Below are 18,978 nucleotides of genomic sequence, written 5' to 3'. Positions count from 1 at the left end.
TCCCGAACAAATTGGGTACAAGTAAGTTATGCGATAAATAATTTATTTTAATGTATGTTTCTTACGCGAGTTCTTCTATATATAAGTTATGACTTAAGCATGACATAATCAATTAAAAGATTAGCTTACATGATGATTCAAACTTAAATTCTCGTACAAACAAAATTAGTCACCTTCAATGTTTGAACATGAGTTCTTCTATATGTTTAAATACATATACTTTATTTAAATCCAAATGTATAATTTACTTAAAAAGAAAAAAGAAAAAAAAAAAGAGCAATAGGGAATTCATAGTTTGACTTTTCAAAGCGTCCAAAAAAGTGGGCCAAAGAAATTGACCAATGAGCGTCAGAGAAATTCAAAGCTGAAACGACTTTCTCGTTTTCCTCACAGTTTCCACTTGTAACACAACATTAATCCCTAATTAAGTGTCTGGTCCTTTTCCCATTTCTTTAACGTTGTATTTAATTCCTTAATTATAATATACCTTCTTAATCCCAATTAAAACAATAGGAGTTTTAATTTTAATTCCTCACATCTTGTTGGACTAAAATTTCCCATCCAATGCGTTACTTATCTCTTAAATATTTTTCTTTAATCCCTTATTTATTTATTCATATCCTTTTATTTTTGTTAACTCCTTTTATTTTTGTTAACTCGGTTGTGCTTATATATCAATCATTACATTCATTCAAAAAAACATATATTGATCGAGAAGACTTTCATCATCGAGTTTAGGGCATGAGTCTGATACCATGTTACATGAACACAACTCTCCACAATCGTATATCATGGGTGTCCACTCTGAGCATCAGCTCTTATTCCCTCTTATTCCCTATATAGCAGATGATGTGAGTTTCATCGTCCAACAATTTTAACCTATTCCCTAAGAATATTTTGTGAATGAATGGGGGGATTTGTGTTGGTTCTACAACTCAAAAGCAAACATGTTTATGGGTTTGTGATGGAATGGATGATTGTTTTATCCTGGGGTCGAGATTCTAAAGCTGGTTCCTGGGGTTTCCCTTTGCAGAGCCGCTGATGGGAAATCGCCAAGATTTCAATGGACAGTCGAAAAGAAGAAGAAGAAGAAGAAGCGTGAAAGAAAATGCAGGTGGTGATGGAATAATCAACCACTCAAATCTCGCAGATATCAATAAGAAATCCCTAGACGATATCGGACAGCAGCAGAGCTATCTCCAAAACGTACCATCTCTGCATTTGATGCTTAAACTACCTTCTCTGCTGACCCATTTTCATCCTTTTCTTTTCACAATATCCTCTCATTTTTCTCATTATTTACATCTCCCATCCACCCGCTTCAACACTCATTCTGCGCCCCTTTCTCTGTCCTTCCTTTTCTAATTACTGCCCGCCATGTGTTTGATTATTTGTCTGTGCCACAGTTTTAGCCTCCCAAGGCTTGCTTCCCATGTTTTAAATTTTACACCACTCATCTCAATTCTCCAAATACACTCAAATAAACAGTTCAACTTTCATTTGGGGCGTTAAGAATTGCTATCTTCAATATTGGGTATGTACACATAGAAACCACTAGTTAGTGCCTGCAATGTGTTTGATTATTTGCTTATGTGAAAGTTTTGGCCTAATGCTTTGAACTCTGACATAATTCATAACACTTGTTCAAATAGAACCAAATAAGCGATTAAACTTTCATACGGGATGTTAATAAATTGCTATGTTGATTCCTTGAAGGAAGAATGTAGTGATTTCCATCTTGATTATAACCCAAATGGATGGCTGAGATTGAATTTGGAGCTGCATTCTTACTACTCTGTAAAAGATCGACCCCATTTGTAGTACCTTATTTAATTGATGCAATTTTTTTCCTTCTCCTCCATAAATAGCCCCTCTGTCAATGGATCTTCTCTTCTTTAAATAGGAATGAAACTGGCAGAGGTGAAATAAAGCCCCTGCAGTCAAGGTAGCTGGTGTTTTTATTGTTCTTCTTCTCCATATTTACATTGCTTCTGGTTTGGGGAAATGTGAACCTGCTTGATACCCTCAGTTATCTGTCTGGGTTTTCAAGAAGACATGAAAGGAACATATTATTGTTTTATGTTCATTCTGCATTTAGCCTGTTGGGTTCCTGCTAAAACCACCGCTTTTGCTCCAAATCATCCTCTCCTTCCTCATAAACAACAACGTCTGTTGCCAGCTCTTGTCTCAGCCGCTTCTAATTCAAAACAGGTCAAGCTTCGATTTGATTATATGTCCATGAAATAAGTTTAGCTTTCTTATTATTAGTCCCGTGTTCGATTCACGGCTCGTGTCGATGTTGAATTCATTTTTCTGTGTGTTTTTGAAGGGCGTTGGAGGCGTAAATGAAGAAGAAATGTTGTATAGAGGGATGAGACGAATGGGTTCAGGGCGGCCGAGGTGTGAGCACAAATGCTATGGATGCAGTCCATGTGAAGCCATTGAAGTGCCTACCAACAACAACAACAACAACAAGAAGAGGCGCACCCACGTGGGGGTCCAATACACCAACTATGAGCCCGAGGGATGGAAATGCAAGTGCGGCCATTCCTTTTACACCCCTTGATTCTAACTTGCTTTTCAATTATTGCTTCTTCTTCTTCTTTAGTCACATGAACCCTGTCACTTCAAAACTCATATCAATATAACATAACTAAAATCTTATCAATTATTTGCATTCAGTGTTAGATACTAACATTAATTAGGTTAATTTAGAATAACAATCAATAAATTACATTTATAGCTTAGTTTAAATGAGACGAAGATTCGAATATGTTAATTAATTTATTTTTTTAAACTCCACGTTTTGATTTAAACCATTTTGGTCCTAAAGTTTTATTCTTTATTCCAAATATGTCCCTCTGTGTCCAGCTTTGATGGGCCATTTGAACAAGTTGTCTTATCTCCCGACCTCGGTATCTATGGGCTGACAAGTCACAACAAAATGTTTTTTTGGTTTTACGTGTTCTCATGGAATTTGGACTTTTTGTTACCTTGTCTTGTCCTTACAACTATATCCACCTAACAACCTATCCTAAATTAATTTTAAACTCCACAATTTATTCAAGTGAATCCACAAGTTTAGCTTCTAATAATTAAGATATATATTTCCCATCAATTTTAAATTGAGTTTAATTAGAAAGAAAAAATGATTATATGATATATTATTGCTAGAAAAATTTTCATCTCGCAACAAATTATGTAAATAAAATCATTTTATTTATTTAAACTATGAGCATATTCATAACTATTTAACATGAAGCATTGAATTTTTATATTGTTTTTTTTTATTTAAATTAATTTTATATGTAGAATGGGTCAAAAGGGAATTTTAATTGCTCTAACTAAATTCTATCTTATCAAAATAGCATGTCCCCGCTATTTTGGGCCTATCGTGTCTATACATTATATTANAAAAAAGCAAAATACTCTAATTTTATTCTCTTATAATATTCTAAAAATGGTATTAAAAGATTTATTATTCCATTAAGAAGTAAATAATAAATAATATTCTAAAAATGGTATTAAAAGATTTATTATTCCATTAAGAAGTAAATAATAAATATGGTCATGTTGATTAAAATATAGGTTAGAAGATAATTAAATTATTTTCGATGTTAGAACTTAAATGTACGGAATATAAAATTAATTGGATTCCTTAGTGTGTCAACATCATTGCATGACAGAGGAGCAGAGACAATTCAGCGTTTGGATTAAGCGCTAAGGGCTTTTCTTCTAACCCAAACGGCGTCGTTAAAATGGTAAGAATCCGAAACCAAAAATAAAAGAAAAAAAAGAGAGAAAAGACGATATCCTTTAATAAAGGATTGTAACTGTTAGCGATTTGCTATTTCTTTCCGCTTCGATTGGATCAAAGCCAGAGAGAGAAACAAAGGAGATTTCTGTGGAATTGTTTGTTCTTTAATCCCTCCTCATCGTGTTCTTCATTCTTTTTCTTCTTCTTCTACTGCTATCAACCGCTTTGATTCATTTTTTTTCGATGAGAAACGATTTGGTTTCTCAATTTTCGCCTCTGTTTCATCTCTCCTTCATGATTTCACTCCGCAACCGTCTTTTTGCTTCTTGATGATGATCTGTCCGGTCTTTTAGCCGTCAATCCAAGGCCTTGACGGTGTTTCTGTCTTTTTCCCCGGGATTTTTCGGCTAGGACTTGTTTTGATTGATCCTAGGGTTTTCTTTTTCTTTTTTCTTTCTGCGAGAATTTTGTATCATGGAGCCGCGAGTTGGAAACAAATTTAAACTCGGTCGGAAGATTGGGAGCGGATCGTTCGGAGAAATCTATCTCGGTTTGCTCTTTTTTTTTTTCTTTTTCTTTTTTGGAGTGGTTCTGCTTTTCATGCGTGATTCTCTGTAGCTTTTCTAATTTGATTTTGATACTGTTTTTCATTTCAGGTACTAATATTCAGACGAACGAAGAAGTCGCGATTAAGCTTGTGAGCAAATTTTGTGCAATTGGTTTGTTTTTGCGGCTGTCGTTGAAAATTTATCGAGATGCTTGCCAATATGTCCTATTTGTTGACCTTATCATGTCCTGTTATTAACTTTTTGTTCTCTTTTTTGCAAAATAGACATGCATGCGTATTTGGCTAGGAATTTGAGGTAGGACATAAATTAATTCCTTAATTTTAATCGAGACCGTGGAAGGTAAAGCTTCCTGAAGGCTGTGTTAAGAGTTCGATTTATCAAAAGTTTAAAACCTTGGCGTACTTCTGGTAGACTTATGAAGGCGCCTGAAAAGTTCATGCAAGTTCGTTTGGATAGGCATCTGTAGAGAATGGTCTCCACGTTGAGTTGATTTCTGCTAGAATCTTCATAATGACTTAATGAGGTTGTGTTGATCATCAGTAATCAGTATTCTCATACAAAAGGTTGATGTTAGCACAAGTACTTGGTTATGGCCCATGGGTTCAAAGTCCATAGTTCTCTCAATCTCACTCACATTAATATCTATTGTCAAACTATTGAATGATGAAAGTGATGGATTTTTAGTTAGAAAAGTATGAGCACGAAACTCATGCAGTACCTCTGTCACCAATGGGATATTAATTTATTTTAGTACTTTTCAGCATTTAAGTGGAGCATAGGATGAAAACTTTTTCATGATAAGATGGGCTGATAAGTTATTCCTACGGTACTTCGTTAGCTGTTGGCTCAGATTAAGCTTGAAATTAGTTGCAACTTTCCCTTTTGGATGGACAGGATCGAGTCGTTATTTGATTAATGGAATTGGTTCTTTTTTCTCATTAAATAGTCTTTACAGCAATAAGTAATTTTTGCATTCCTGAGACAGTTTCTTTTTCCAGGAAAATGTGAAGACGAAGCATCCACAGCTGCTGTATGAATCAAAACTATACAAAATACTACAAGGAGGAAGTAATAAACGTTACTCTTTACCTTGTCTTGTTTATAAGTTCCACACTTTATAATACATGCTTGCTAACTTTTCGCAATTTGGACAGCTGGAATTCCAAACGTGAGGTGGTTTGGTGTTGAGGGGGACTATAATGTTCTTGTTATTGATTTGTTGGGTCCTAGCCTCGAAGATTTGTTTAACTTCTGCAGCAGAAAATTGTCTCTTAAGACCGTTCTTATGCTTGCTGATCAGATGGTATGATTTAATTCATTGTGTTCGCCCATCCCTATGTGTACTTCATGTTCTTGTTTATTAATGCTTGTCAAAAACTTCGCCTTCTTTTAGATCAATCGGGTTGAGTTCGTCCACTCCAAGTCCTTTTTACATCGAGATATCAAACCTGATAATTTTCTTATGGGCTTAGGAAGACGTGCCAATCAGGTTTCAATTTTGTTTGTTGTAAGATTTTGCATTTGGTTTTGTTTTGATCTATTCATCCAATGTCCTGTATCCATGTTACCATAGGTCTATGCTATTGACTTTGGTTTGGCTAAAAAGTACAGAGACACTTCAACTCATCAGCACATTCCATACAGGTTGGTTTATAATTAAAAATTGTTATCGTTTAATCCATATTAGAACTTTTTATGAAGATCTCAGTTGTAGAATTCATTGTTTTCAGTGATGTCCTTTGGTGTGAATTTTTTGGCGGGTAATGTAGTACTGGGTCATTATTAATGCTTAAGATGCTCCGACATGATGCTTGGAAGTTCAAGATTTTAATTAGCATGCTATCCTTCATTCTGGACAATTCATTCAAAACGTTCTTTTTTTAAAAAAAATAAATTAATTATAATAATAATAATAACTCTAAAATCTAATATAATATATTGTCTTACAATATCCTAATTCCTAGGATAATGTAATATCACTCACTCATTTGTTTATTTCAAGTATTGGGGATTTGCTTCCATGATAAATGTTATGGAGTTAAATTATGGTCTGTTTGTTTCCTTTTCTAACTGTTAGTTCTTGGCTATCATGATATACTAAGAAAATCAGAAAATATAATCTAGCTCAGAAGAGAGTGAAAAAGGATTCTGTTACATTTTGCCGTGTATCTGGGTCTGTTGGTTAAGATTTTGGGCTTTGATTTAGATTCTAGCCCAATGTTCTATGTGTGAACCTGTGTTCTGGTGTTGGAGGGCTGGTATCAATACCGTAAACATATACAAAAAAAAAAAAGCACTTATTTTATCTGTTGACCCCAAAGGAACAATTTCCATGAGTTTGACAAATGTAAACTGCTGACAATTTGTAGAGAAAACAAGAATTTGACAGGAACAGCGAGATATGCAAGCATGAATACCCATCTCGGCATTGGTATCTGTTTTCTCTTTCCCTCTATTTTCTCACTCCTCCCAATAATCCACACACACACGTAATAGAACATAGATTTAGAAGTGAAGGAAAATGGAAGAATTATTTTTAGTTCTATTTCCTCTACTCCTTACAATTTTGATTTCTTAACATACAGAACAAAGCCGCAGGGATGATTTAGAATCACTTGGATTTGTTCTTATGTATTTTTTAAGGGGCAGGTAAATATTTTTCTGTTATCATTTGTGATTCATTATTGTGAAGTATGGTGTGCTAACCTGTCATCCCTTTAGTCTTCCTTGGCAGGGACTCAAAGCAGGAACCAAGAAACAAAAGTACGAAAAGATTAGTGAAAAGAAAGTTGCCACATCTATTGAGGTTAGTTAATCCATGTCTTAGGGTGGCATTTCTTGCTAATGATACAATTCTTGTGCTGAATATTATGAAATCCAATTAGATTATGCTGATATATTGTTCTGCTACAGGCCTTATGTCGTGGATACCCTACTGAATTTGCTTCATACTTCCATTATTGTCGATCGTTAAGGTTTGATGATAAGCCAGCCTATTCTTATCTAAAAAGACTCTTCCGTGATCTTTTCATTCGTGAAGGTTTGAATTATATAATCTGTTTGTTATGTTACTGTGTTGTACTGTTCTATTAAATTAAATGAAGTTATACTTTTCAGGTTTTCAGTTCGATTATGTGTTTGATTGGACCATTTTAAAGTATCAGCAGTCCCAGATAACCGCCCCACCTGCTCGTGCTATTGTAAGTTTTGGAATGCCTGACATTGACTTTTCCCTTTATGCTAATACTCAATATCCATCCTTATTCCTTGTAAATTTTAAATTTTAGGCTGGTGCTGGACCAAGCTCTGGACTACCTATGGCTGTGGCCAATGCTGATAGGCACCCTGGTAGTAGATTCTGTTCTTTTTCGAGTTCCTCGTATCTTAACATCTTATGCCCCTGCGTGCATATCTCAATGATTAATGAGTTTCAACAAATTTATTTATTATTTAAAGAAATAATAAATAAAATAATGATGATAATAAAAGAGCCTTAATGATGGCATGCATTCCCTTTCCCTTGCGAAATATCTGAGTGGAAATTTAAGATGCTTAATCTGACCATCCAATTATCTTTGAAGGTGGAGAAGAAGGTCGACCACCTCCGAGTGGCTGGGTACCAGCAGACCCCCTGCGAAGGAGAAACTCTGGTCCAGTAACAGGCACTGGAAATTTATCAAAACAAAAGCCCCCAGCAGTAAATGGTCCAGCTGTTGCCAAGGAGCATATAGTGAGCACTTCTTGATTACACGCTTCTTATCCTGCTCTTCTCATCTGTTAACTTGAACATTATCTTGGCTTCATCCAGCTACCAAATTCCAATATGTTGTTACGTTCAAGTGGATCATCAAGACGAGCTGCCATCGCTAGCAGTCAAGATTTAGCTGCGCTTGGATGTGAAACCGATCCATCTCGCCCTCCAATTCCAGATCCGAGTTCAGCAGCTCTACACAAAATTTCTAGTGCAAGGCATTCTCCTGTAGTATCAGCAGATCAGAACCGTAACGCCTCTGGCAGAAACGTATCAAACATCAGGAACTTTGAGTCAACTCTTAGGGGGATCGAAAGCCTCCATTTTAGTGGAGGAGATGAGAAGGTAAAATATTAGTGGCTAACACTCAGCTCGCTATCTATCTTGTAAATATGGTCGGGCGGTTTGTTCTGCTTTCGTTTGTGTTTTAGGAAAGCAGCAGCAGAAACAACTTGGAAACGAACATTTACTGTCACAAAATGGTAGGAAGAGGAGAATTACTACGTGGCTCATCGAAGAAACTTGTCAATGAATGCCCCATTTTTAGTCGCCTTAGGCAGTGGGATTCAGTTTCTCTAATTTATTTGTTGAATACTGTTCGTTATATTCCATTTTACGTAATATTTTATCCTCGGCGTTTCTTTCCATAGCCATCCAGACGAACATCAGATCTCAGTAAGTAGTTTATGTTTTTTTTTTTAATTTCCTTAGCTACGGTAACGTGGGGGTATCCTCACTGTGACTACATATTTTCTTATGTCTATAAACTAGTTTTTCTTTTCTTCATTTTAATTGCTCATTAGGTAGCCCAACTTTTATTTTCTGCGGCGTTAAGTTCTGTGCTTCGGTAATCAACCGCCATATGGGAATCCACCAATTGTTATAACATAAAACAGTCGTCCAAATCCTTGACAAAAAAGAGATCCAAACGAGATCCAAACAGTTTTAACGTCATATGTAGTAAGAGATCCAAACGAGAAAAGAAATGAAATAAGTTGCCAATGATACTATCCCCACAGAAAAAGTCCAGAAAATGACCTAGGAGTACAACTCCTTTTGAGGTGTTTTTCTATTGAAAATTGTAAATGTCGGTCAATTTTATAAAATTTGAACATTCCTTGGATAACTATTAAAAAAAATGTTGTTGTGGCTCAATTTTATACCTAATGCTTCAAATGTCCCGAATTAAATTTTTGTAATCGGATTTGGATGGTAAGATCTCATACATTTTTGTCATCATTTTGTCTCAAGCACAATCTTTTGTAGTATAGTAAAAAACTAAAACGAGAAAGAAAGTTTTTTTCATTTGAAAAATGAACAAATATGTCAATGGTACCCCAATAGAAAATGATATGAAAAGATGGTAGGAGCAAAATCACTCGTGTATTATTCTACTCAAAGTTCATGTCAATTTCATCAAATTTGAACACTCCTCACAGAGCAAATATTAAGAGACCAGCCATTTTGAGGTCTTAGTTCTATTGAAAAATGTATTAATTTCATCAAATTTGGACAAATTTGGACATTCCTCACAAAACAGTTAAAAAGTATGGTCATGAGTTCACCTAATATTTCAGAAATAAGTTTTCAACATCCCAATAGCACTCGTTTGAGAAACAACAAAAAGTTGCTAATGGTACCCTTATGGAAAAATGACTTGAAAATAGCATGGAACTTAATTTGAACATTCTTCACAATAATGTCGAAAATTATTGGTCATAACACAATTTTTTCACCTAATGCTTCAAAATTTCCAAATATAGTTCTCGTGTTCGTGTTTAGGTTATAAGGTCTTGCACACATGACTAAAGATTTTATTTTATCACCATTTTAGTTTAGTACATTCTTAGTGAATATAGTAAAAGACAAACAAACTAAAGATTTTATTTTATCACCATTTTAGTTTAGTACATTCTTAGTGAATATAGTAAAAGACAAACAAAATTCGAATCCTATTGTAAATGTGTTAAATGTATAAATTTCACCGAAACATTTCACCGAATTTGAATATTTCTCACAAAATAGTGTTTAGTTGTTTCACATTGGTAAGTATCTCAGAACCTTTGCACTGCAAGTATGAAATGTTAGATAAAAATTAATAACTAGCAAATCCCTTATAAATGGAAATTCAAAAATGGTTCTGAAATGTTCATAAAAATCAAGTGCACTCAACTGCATTATTTATAATTTGAGATAGAAAGGGACATTTTGACCATTTTAATGTTCCATACATTATAAATGTAGATTAATTGAAGTCTGTTTTCGAGCATAGTAATGATGGTTAATTGCAAGTGCCAACACTGACCCAGAATATGATTGCTACGTCTGGATGGAGCAAAAGTCGGTAGCACAGGAAAAAAAGATGGCAAAAAAACTATCAAAGACCTACAAGAGCAAAAGACAACGAGTAATTATAACTTCGGGAAAAAAAAGGCAAACAACAGAAAAAAGCCTCAAATACAATACAAAACCCCAACAGAAACAAAAAGGCCCATATTTTACCAGAAAAGCAATTTGACAATCTTTATATTGCAGTGGTGCAGGGCACACCATTTTCCAAGGTCAGATAGGTTCAAGAATATTAATTTAAGACACTAGAGTAGAGCAAAAAGATAGAGGTGAAAAGCTTGAGTCTTCGAAGAGAAGAGAATAGAAAACCAGATGCCTTGTTGACTTGACCCACCAGAATATTTCCGTTCTCACAGGAGATCAGCAACATTAGCTGGCAGCTCTTCAATTACCACGTTGTAAAACTTCTGAATGTCAAATAGCATTCTTTCGTCCTCATTAGTTACAAAGTTGATGGCAACACCCTTTCTTCCAAAACGTCCACTTCTTCCTATACGATGAAGGTAATTCTCTGGTTGTGTTGGCAGATCATAGTTAATAACTAGAGAAACCTGCTGCACATCAATACCACGGGCCAATAGATCGGTAGTAATGAGGACTCTAGAAGAGCCTGAACGGAACTCACGCATAATAATGTCTCGGGTGTTCTGGTCCATGTCACCATGGGTAGCAGAAACCGTGTGGTCACGGCTTCGCATCTTATCAGTGAGCCAATCCACTTTACGACGAGTATTAACAAAGATGACACTCTGGGTGATGGCCAAAGTCTCATAAAGATCACAGAGGGTCTCGAGTTTCCAGTCTTCCTTGTCAACATTGACATAGAACTGCTTGATACCTTCCAAGGTGAGCTCATCACGCTTTACGAGAATTCTTACAGGCTTGTTCATGAACTTCCTGGTGATCTCAAGAGCTTCAGGTGGCATTGTAGCAGAGAAGACCCCAACCTGAATCTTGGATGGTAGCAGCTGGAAAATGTCATAAATCTGCAATTGGGATATACATTTGTTAGGGGAGTTTCAAGATTGAAACCACAACTCCAAGACATGATTAGTTCCAATGCAATGAGAAAAGTGAACCATTCAGTTAGTTATAGCGATGGATTCTATATATTGAGAACGGTAAATAAATAAATTAAAAAACTGCACACCGTATGGGAACAAAATAAGTGAACAGCTACAAACTCCCTCACCGATATTTTCAGGAAAAGATGGGAGAAAGAACACCGGAAATGAAAGCATCCTACGTCAATTTCTACACCTCCGAAGATATTATTACACAACTAAAAACACTAGACTAATAGGGAAAAGGAAACAATCTTTCAATCTTCCAATCTTTAAAACCAGAACTCAAACAGTACATAACCGACCAAAGAAACCTGCCAGAATGCTATTAACGACTTAGATTACTCTTCAGAATGCTATTTATCATGGGGAAATAGTGCCTATAGCTAAACTAAATTTGAACCACTGACTAGGCAACAACTTGTAGCCACAGTCCGGACGCCCTAAACAGTGTAATAAAAAGAACAAAATTTCCAAGCATGTGAGAACAGATTCATGAAAGTAAAATAACAAACCTGATCCTTGAATCCACGTGAAAGCATCTCATCAGCCTCATCCAACACAAACATTCGAATGCAGTCGGGACGAAGTGACTGTCTACGCAACATATCAAACACACGACCAGGAGTACCAACAACAACATGAACACCAGCTTGAAGAATGCGTTGGTCCTCACGAACACTTGTCCCACCAACACAAGCATGAACCTTCACTCCCAGATAATCACCAAGGGCTCGCATAACCTTCTCAATCTGTTGTGCAAGTTCCCTAGTGGGTGCTAAGACCAGAGCCTGGCATTGCACGAGACCATAATCAAGCTGCTGCAAAATGCCAGAGCAGAAAGTTGCAGTCTTTCCCGTACCAGACTGCGCTTGTTGGATCACATCAAGCCCTTTGCAGAAAGGAACTATTCCCCTTTGCTGAATTGCAGAAGGCTTCTCAAAACCTTTATAAACGAGGTTAAAACTATAATACAGGATATTGCAAACCAGCGAAAACCACAGAAAATAAAAAAATATAAAAACTACATGATTTGCTTAAATATTAATCATTAAACAATATAAATAGAGAACAAAAAAATAACTTTGAGCATAAGGAGAGAAAAGAATAATGCTATATACCAACCATAAGCATAGATGCCTCTGAGAAGGTTTTCTTGCAGGCCCATAGAATCAAAACTATCATAAACTTCATCATAAGAGGTGAAGAAATCTTGTCCATCAGCTGAAAGTCTACATTGACCAAGAGATAAAAATGAATCGAGAAGGAAACTAGAATTAAGAGGTTACAAAAAAAACATAATAAAGATAATATGCAATGAAACTTAATAGTACTGTAGGAATAAATTGTCTAGGATGTTCAAAAAAGTTAAAACGTCAAACTTACAACTCATTCATCTTAGAGTCAAACTGACGTGCATCAAATTGAGAACCTTCTGGAGCCAAACCCGCCATATCTGTATGCAGCCAAACATATAAAACATGAAGTAGGTTATGGCAAAAAAAATTGTATAGAAACATCTAAAACAAGAAGCTCACGCCACCTTTAACTTCTGCACTACAAAATATAAACATGAATAGAGGAAAAGAAGATTGCAAAAATTTAAACATATCACACTTGGGAAAAGAAATAAAAACCCATTGGCTGACAAAATGGTAACAAATTTGTTATCGTGGAAATTTTCATTGCCATCAAAACCCAACGGTCTATTATTCTAAGCTATTTCAAAATGATTTGAAATCTTGAGTGCTTCTATTCCAAATGGATTTAACCTTGCCATGCTTTGATTTTCGATCAATAAATCAATATTAAACGCCTAGTCGAATTAAATTACATTTTATTATACATCTACCATCCAAATACAAAATTATGAGCGTTCCACACAAGATAAGAATTCAAATCCGTTTCTAAGGTATCAAATCATAGGATTTAAAATCATTTTCGAACATTATAGACTCCAATCGGAGGTAATAGTCATAAGAGAAAATGTAACAGAAAAGGCAAACTTGCAATCAAAAAATGCAGAGGGCATGCATTAACTTTCTGTCCTCATCCCGGGAGACGTTTACAAAAAAACGAAGGTGGCCAATAGATTATTACTACGATCTTCGGGTATCAAAAGCCACTTTGCCACTCCCTAAACGTTATAAAAGAATGATCGAGCGTTTAGAGAGCAAGGAAAGCTTTCGCTAGGATGATAATTAGCGTACAAAGAAAAAGGGAGAAAAACAGATGAGAACTAGGGGAGAACACTCATTGGAAATTTCGCGTGGACATATTATCAAGATGAAACATCAAAACATTTTACACAGAAGCGCAAGTGCGTCACACGAACTATCAAACAAAATTTTGTAACAGTACCACCTTCAGCAGAATGTCCTAGATATAGCTACTTCCCTATCATCTACCGACCAAAAGGCTTTGGAGGAAAAAATTTAGCCATGTTAGGGAACTTTCTAAACTCCAAACCACATAATCGCACAGCGAATGTCCAAGACATCAACTAATCTCAACACACTATGAAAAATACGATAATAATCTAAAACCTATTCGCCAATCATAGGGCGCAGATTTTACCAAAAAAAAGAAGACAGCATGAACGTTCAACAAAGAAACAAAAATAACAAAAATATGAATAGAGAAAACGTACACACCGTATAAAACGATATCAGATCTAGTACAAACCGGTTTGAGCGACTACAGAAAGGGAAAAACTCACTGAATCCAAGCAAGATGTGACCAAAAAGATTAAAACAAGAAGGAAAAAAACATAGAAGATGAATAAATAACAAGAAGAGATGTATTAAAGGAATAGAAAGAAACCTGTAGATCAGTAAGAGACGAAGGATTGAGAGAAAGATTGGAAAGCGTATGAAGATAGCGAGAGATTCACAAACTCCTCGGATCTGCGCCGTGGAGTTGAAAGGAGGCTAATGCTTAAGGTGTGAAGTTATAATGCGAGGGCGTTAGGTTTTCTAAGGCGGCCCCCTTGGCCTTCTGGCCTCAGCTTACAAATATGCGCATTGAAGTTACGATTTTGCCCTTGAGTTTGTTTTTATTACATTTATACCCTGAAAAACCGTGGACTTGCCTGAGAACAACTTTTTTTTATTGTCATTTGGTCAATTTAAAAAGATAATAAAATTACTTTTTAACTTTTTTTATTAAATTACAACACGTTTGTAGAATATGCTTCATATTTTAAATAAATCTTTAAATTACATTCTTTTTCAATGTTGATTTAAGTATAATTGGAGCTCAAATCGTGTTCTATGAAATATTAGAATAATGGTAGTTTCAAATCTTTTAACAAAATCCAACCTTATAGTACTTAACATAATCAATTGAACATAAAATAAATTATTAGAATCGAGATGACCTTTTTTCAAATTCATTTTACTTGAAATAACTTAAGATCATGTTACGAATTGCACGTATTATGAACATATCAAGGGTAAAAGTAGTTTGAAGTTGTTGAATTTTTACAAAATTAATAAAACAGCAATCGAGCCCGAAATTTCGAGCTTACCAACTCAAAATCAAATTAGCTTGAACGTTAACATCAGCAGCTGAAAAAGGAAAAGATGAGAAAGTGATTCAAATTAGCCAAAAATGTCTGTACTTTGTTCTAAATGCAGCGAATATAGATGCAGTTCCAACGCACACCCCTGTATTTATTGTCTTTGTTTGAAAAAGAAGAGAAAAAAAGAATCTACTTTTAGAAAAATGAACCAAATATGCACTTAATCTCCCCTCTGCTTAGGAAAATTGGGTATGTTCTAACCAAATTCTAATGGAAGCAACACAAGCTCATTGGAACATCAAGAGAAATATTGGATCTCTACCTATAAATTAATTTGATTTGATTGCGACGGGGAATTTTGATGGGATGCATGAAGAAACCTGAAAATTCCACTGGCTTGAAGAATTTACATGCGGATTACAAAAACAGCGATGGATTGGATTGGCCATTAAACTTACAAGCGATTTATCTAAGCCAAGAGAACAATTTCCCCACGAGAACCTGCAAAACATTGCACAGAGAAAAATAAAGGTTGGTTTTAAACGTTTCAAAGAGGCAGAGCTTGTTCAAGAGGAATCAAGGCTTGAACTTACATTTTTCATACATCTCTTTTATAATCTGTAGCATAGAATCTGTATCTTCAGCCATCTTTGCTATTCTCTCTGCCTCCTTCACAGCTTCCGCAGCTAAGAAAGATTTGTTCTCTGCATCAGCAACTTTGTAGGCAGCTGCTTTCGCCGCGTCTTCCACCGTCTCCCCTGATGGCATCAACCCTCCCATAGTATATTGCGACATTCGTTGCCTGACATCCTTTTGTTTGGGTGTAGGAGTTTTAACTGCCAGTGAATTGTCTTTCTTTACCTTGTAGCAATTCTGAATCTGTATTACGGCAGAGAGATGGTTAAGAAACCCACATGTAATACAAGTGACAGGCATAAAAAGTTCATAAATTTGAACTCCTACAAAAATGTTCATAATCACAATCCCATGTCATCACTAATGTTCTTAATTTTTCCGACAAGCATAAATAGTTTTTCTTTTGGTGAGGGAAGGGGATATAGATGTAAGAAAAGCATATATAATCAAACTACATAACTTGGATAAACCATATAAAATAACAGCATACAGATAAACTGCCATCAGAACTGATTCAATACGAAAATGAAAAGATCATTCACCTTTTCTAGCTTTCCTTGTGAAACAAGCCTCCTCAACTTTGAGCTCAATTGCCTTCTAAAGTTTTGTGGCACCTCATGCCTTTGCTGCATCATATGAAATCAACAGTTGACGTATCATGTAATACAGCACTAATGTTAATAAATAACATATAATTCAGCTAAGAAAGCGTGAAGCAAGCTCATATTTCACAAATATATAATGCTAGTACGGAAATGGTAGGTTGGAATAACCTTCTTGAAAAATGAGTGTCTGACAAGAGTAATATTATATCATGTGGTGATCTCCATGCAGATCATTCTCACAAATAGGAGTACTGCCATCTCTCCTTCAATAAAAAGAAAAGGAAGAGAAGAATAGAAAAGAGACTGCCATCTTACCTCAATAAAGTTAACAATTGTACCTATGTCGCATCCATTTGAATCTTTTATGGTTGAAAGAGCTTCAAAAATCATTGTATGATACCTGGTCAACAGATTCTTATAAGACCAATGACGAGACATCAATGAAATAATAAGTGAATATGAATAAAAAAAGGTAAATCACAACATCCCGTTTATCATGTTCAGATGAGTAAAATTTCCCTCGAGGTTGATCAAATACTATTTGCTCCTTTCAGTTACATAAGTAATAGGTGAATTCTCTCATGCATAAAATAAGTCGAACAACTCCATTTAATACTTAGGACCATAAATTAGCATGTTTATAATGATCCCTTCTTTTTCTAATGTCATTTAGAACATCTCTTCATCACATAAATTTCATTCTATTATTTGTATATTCTTTTTAGGTGGTGGTGGTTGGGGCTTAACATATTTTATGACGAATATTTGAATGCACCTCATTATAAGTAATCGAAAGAGGGAAGTACAATGAAACAAACAGACCTTGGGACATTTTTCCCATCCTGTGGGGCGCTGTTTGGTGGATCTTCTCCTGCAGCATCAGCAGATGCATTAAACTTAGTAAGAGCAGAGTTTTGGTTGTTAGAAACTGAGGCAGCAACAATAGCTTTAGCTTTGGGAGTCCTGGACTTCTCTTTTGAGCCTTGTGAAGCAGTACTGACACTCAAATTACGCCATTTATCCTGAGTATACAAGCAACACAATAGAGATAAATAGTTGCAGATATTAGTAGTTAGGCAGTCAAGCTATTTCGAGTATACAATATTTTAAAGTTACAGGAACTGGGTGAGGTTTTTAATCAAGAGATTTTAAACCTTAAATCCAAGGCGAATAAAACCATAACACCATTGTTCCGAGTAATGCTGGAACGTAAATGATCTCAAAAATGCATCTAGAACGAACTTTAAGAACATCTTATGCAGTTCATACCTCTGTTACACTTTCTTTTTTTAGTTTTTTTTTCTTTTTTTTTTGTCAATGCAACATGTGTAGTTACTCACGGCTTCACCATTTGGTCGAAGGGTTAATACCTAACCCAATTGAGCCACGCTTAGGTTTGCAAGCCATACATCAGTTACTTGGGGCACACTAGAATAGTGTTATTCATACATAACTTTAAGACTCAGGGTAATTAATGATCATCGTCATGAATCTCCCCGCACAAGACAACCTTATCCTATGAACTCAGAATTACCCCTATACGGCAAAAAGTGTCGATCAATCAAGTTCACGGCTACCATTGAAGCAATCCACAAAAACGCACCATCATATTAATAATATTTAATCATTAAATACCAAATCAAACTCTTTCTTCTCTCTAATTCCACTTTCAGGAGTCTTCTTCTTACATTGCTCAGTTGATCAAAACCAGTACATCAGGCAAACCATAAATTAAAATTTAGTCCAAAAACTAACGTAAAAGACCATTGGAGAGCATTGGGGAAAGACTTGTATTAGTTAGAAACATTAAGAACAAACCCAACTTCTTCCATCTTAAACCATTCAACCAAGTAAGTTTAGCTACATTAGTAGCAAGTAAACCGAGCCAATAAAATTGGATTCTAAACAAACCGAACCTAAGGTTCAAAAAATTTCGCGCAATATTTCAGTTCCGCCTCGAGTTCATGATTAAAACCCTAAATAACAATCCAAACTGGCAAACCAAACACGAAGAAACACGTAGAGAGGGGATTGGAAAGTGTAGGTAGTCAAATGGAGACCTTGAGGTCAATGTTAGAGCGATGAGTGAGAAACGGAGCGAATTCAGGATCCTTGAGAATGTTCTTCCACTTCCCTGGACCGTGCTTCTGTACGCCAGCCAAAAGTGCCTCTTCCTCCTCCTGCGTCCACTTCTGCTTCTGGTTTCCCATTCTGATCCGCCGTTTCGGTTTCTTCGAAAATCACTTCGTGAGGAAGAGTTCGCTTCGTTGGGGTTTGATACTTGAAACAACAACAAATATAGCCGTCGATGCTTCGGCCTCTTTTTGTTTCTTCCATTTTTCTTTCGTTTTTTTTTTTTTNTTGTTTTTTTTTTTTTTTTTTTTCCTTTTTTGTCGTGTTCTTGGATTTTTCACTGTAATGGGCCGGCCCAAAATATAGGCCCAAAACGGTCTCCATTATTAATATTACTTTAAAAAAACAATTTATATAAACAAAAATTAAATTGCACTTAAAACTAATAGTTGCATCCATTCAATTTTGATATTTATTAGAATTATGTCTTAAGCCTTTCCGCCGTGTGCATAATTATAAATTTCTTTAAATTAAACTAAGGTCTCTACTTTTCTTTTCTTTTTTAAATGAATTTATACCTCTAGTCTTCTAACATTATATTAGTTAAAAATCAAAAGTAATAATTATATCAATTATATTAATTTAAATGTA

At 35.4% G+C, this 18,978-nt stretch overlaps 4 protein-coding genes across 6 annotated transcripts; 2 read left to right on the top strand and 2 right to left on the bottom strand.

Annotated features, from left to right (window-relative positions):
* The first annotated feature begins 931 nt into the window (after positions 1 to 931).
* Positions 932 to 2,663, top strand: LOC111787852 (EPIDERMAL PATTERNING FACTOR-like protein 3). The gene is made up of 2 exons (XM_023667920.1): positions 932 to 2,211; positions 2,330 to 2,663. The coding sequence occupies exons 1-2, from the start codon at positions 2,056 to 2,058 to the stop codon at positions 2,564 to 2,566; spliced, it is 393 nt and encodes a 130-aa protein (XP_023523688.1). The 5' UTR covers positions 932 to 2,055; the 3' UTR covers positions 2,567 to 2,663.
* Positions 2,664 to 3,787: 1,124 nt separating this feature from the next.
* Positions 3,788 to 8,726, top strand: LOC111787850 (casein kinase 1-like protein 2). The gene is made up of 14 exons (XM_023667918.1): positions 3,788 to 4,307; positions 4,414 to 4,454; positions 5,325 to 5,394; positions 5,481 to 5,629; positions 5,720 to 5,815; positions 5,900 to 5,970; positions 6,696 to 6,757; positions 6,912 to 6,975; positions 7,048 to 7,132; positions 7,240 to 7,366; positions 7,444 to 7,526; positions 7,614 to 7,674; positions 7,908 to 8,056; positions 8,135 to 8,726. Exons 1-14 carry the CDS (start codon positions 4,232 to 4,234, stop codon positions 8,432 to 8,434), a joined length of 1,434 nt encoding a protein of 477 aa, XP_023523686.1. The 5' UTR covers positions 3,788 to 4,231; the 3' UTR covers positions 8,435 to 8,726.
* A 1,794-nt stretch (positions 8,727 to 10,520) lies between these two features.
* LOC111789329 (eukaryotic initiation factor 4A-8-like) lies at positions 10,521 to 14,471 on the bottom strand. The gene is made up of 5 exons (XM_023670054.1): positions 14,314 to 14,471; positions 12,877 to 12,946; positions 12,616 to 12,722; positions 12,006 to 12,436; positions 10,521 to 11,412 (listed from the first exon to the last, which is right to left on the bottom strand). Exons 2-5 carry the CDS (start codon positions 12,942 to 12,944, stop codon positions 10,777 to 10,779), a joined length of 1,242 nt encoding a protein of 413 aa, XP_023525822.1. The 5' UTR covers positions 12,945 to 12,946; positions 14,314 to 14,471; the 3' UTR covers positions 10,521 to 10,776.
* Positions 14,472 to 14,925: 454 nt separating this feature from the next.
* On the bottom strand, positions 14,926 to 18,557 carry LOC111789330 (telomere repeat-binding factor 4-like). 3 transcript variants are annotated; one of them, XR_002814316.1, is made up of 8 exons: positions 18,315 to 18,557; positions 17,077 to 17,276; positions 16,570 to 16,654; positions 16,192 to 16,275; positions 15,607 to 15,892; positions 15,472 to 15,514; positions 15,336 to 15,393; positions 14,926 to 15,059 (listed from the first exon to the last, which is right to left on the bottom strand). XR_002814316.1 is itself a non-coding variant. In XM_023670056.1 (7 exons), the coding sequence occupies exons 1-6, from the start codon at positions 18,462 to 18,464 to the stop codon at positions 15,483 to 15,485; spliced, it is 837 nt and encodes a 278-aa protein (XP_023525824.1). In that variant the 5' UTR covers positions 18,465 to 18,557; the 3' UTR covers positions 14,926 to 15,059; positions 15,472 to 15,482. The 3 variants fall into 3 exon arrangements, 2 of the variants coding, with proteins under 2 accessions (XP_023525824.1, XP_023525823.1); XM_023670056.1 differs by lacking the exon at positions 15,336 to 15,393; XM_023670055.1 differs by lacking the exon at positions 14,926 to 15,059 and having other exon boundaries at positions 15,229 to 15,514.
* Positions 18,558 to 18,978: the final 421 nt, after the last annotated feature.

Source organism: Cucurbita pepo, chromosome LG02 (assembly GCF_002806865.2).
Source record: "Cucurbita pepo subsp. pepo cultivar mu-cu-16 chromosome LG02, ASM280686v2, whole genome shotgun sequence".
Taxonomy (NCBI): domain Eukaryota; kingdom Viridiplantae; phylum Streptophyta; class Magnoliopsida; order Cucurbitales; family Cucurbitaceae; genus Cucurbita; species Cucurbita pepo.
The sequence above is the reverse complement of the archived record's forward strand: the minus strand, read 5'-3'. Positions and strand labels throughout refer to the sequence as shown.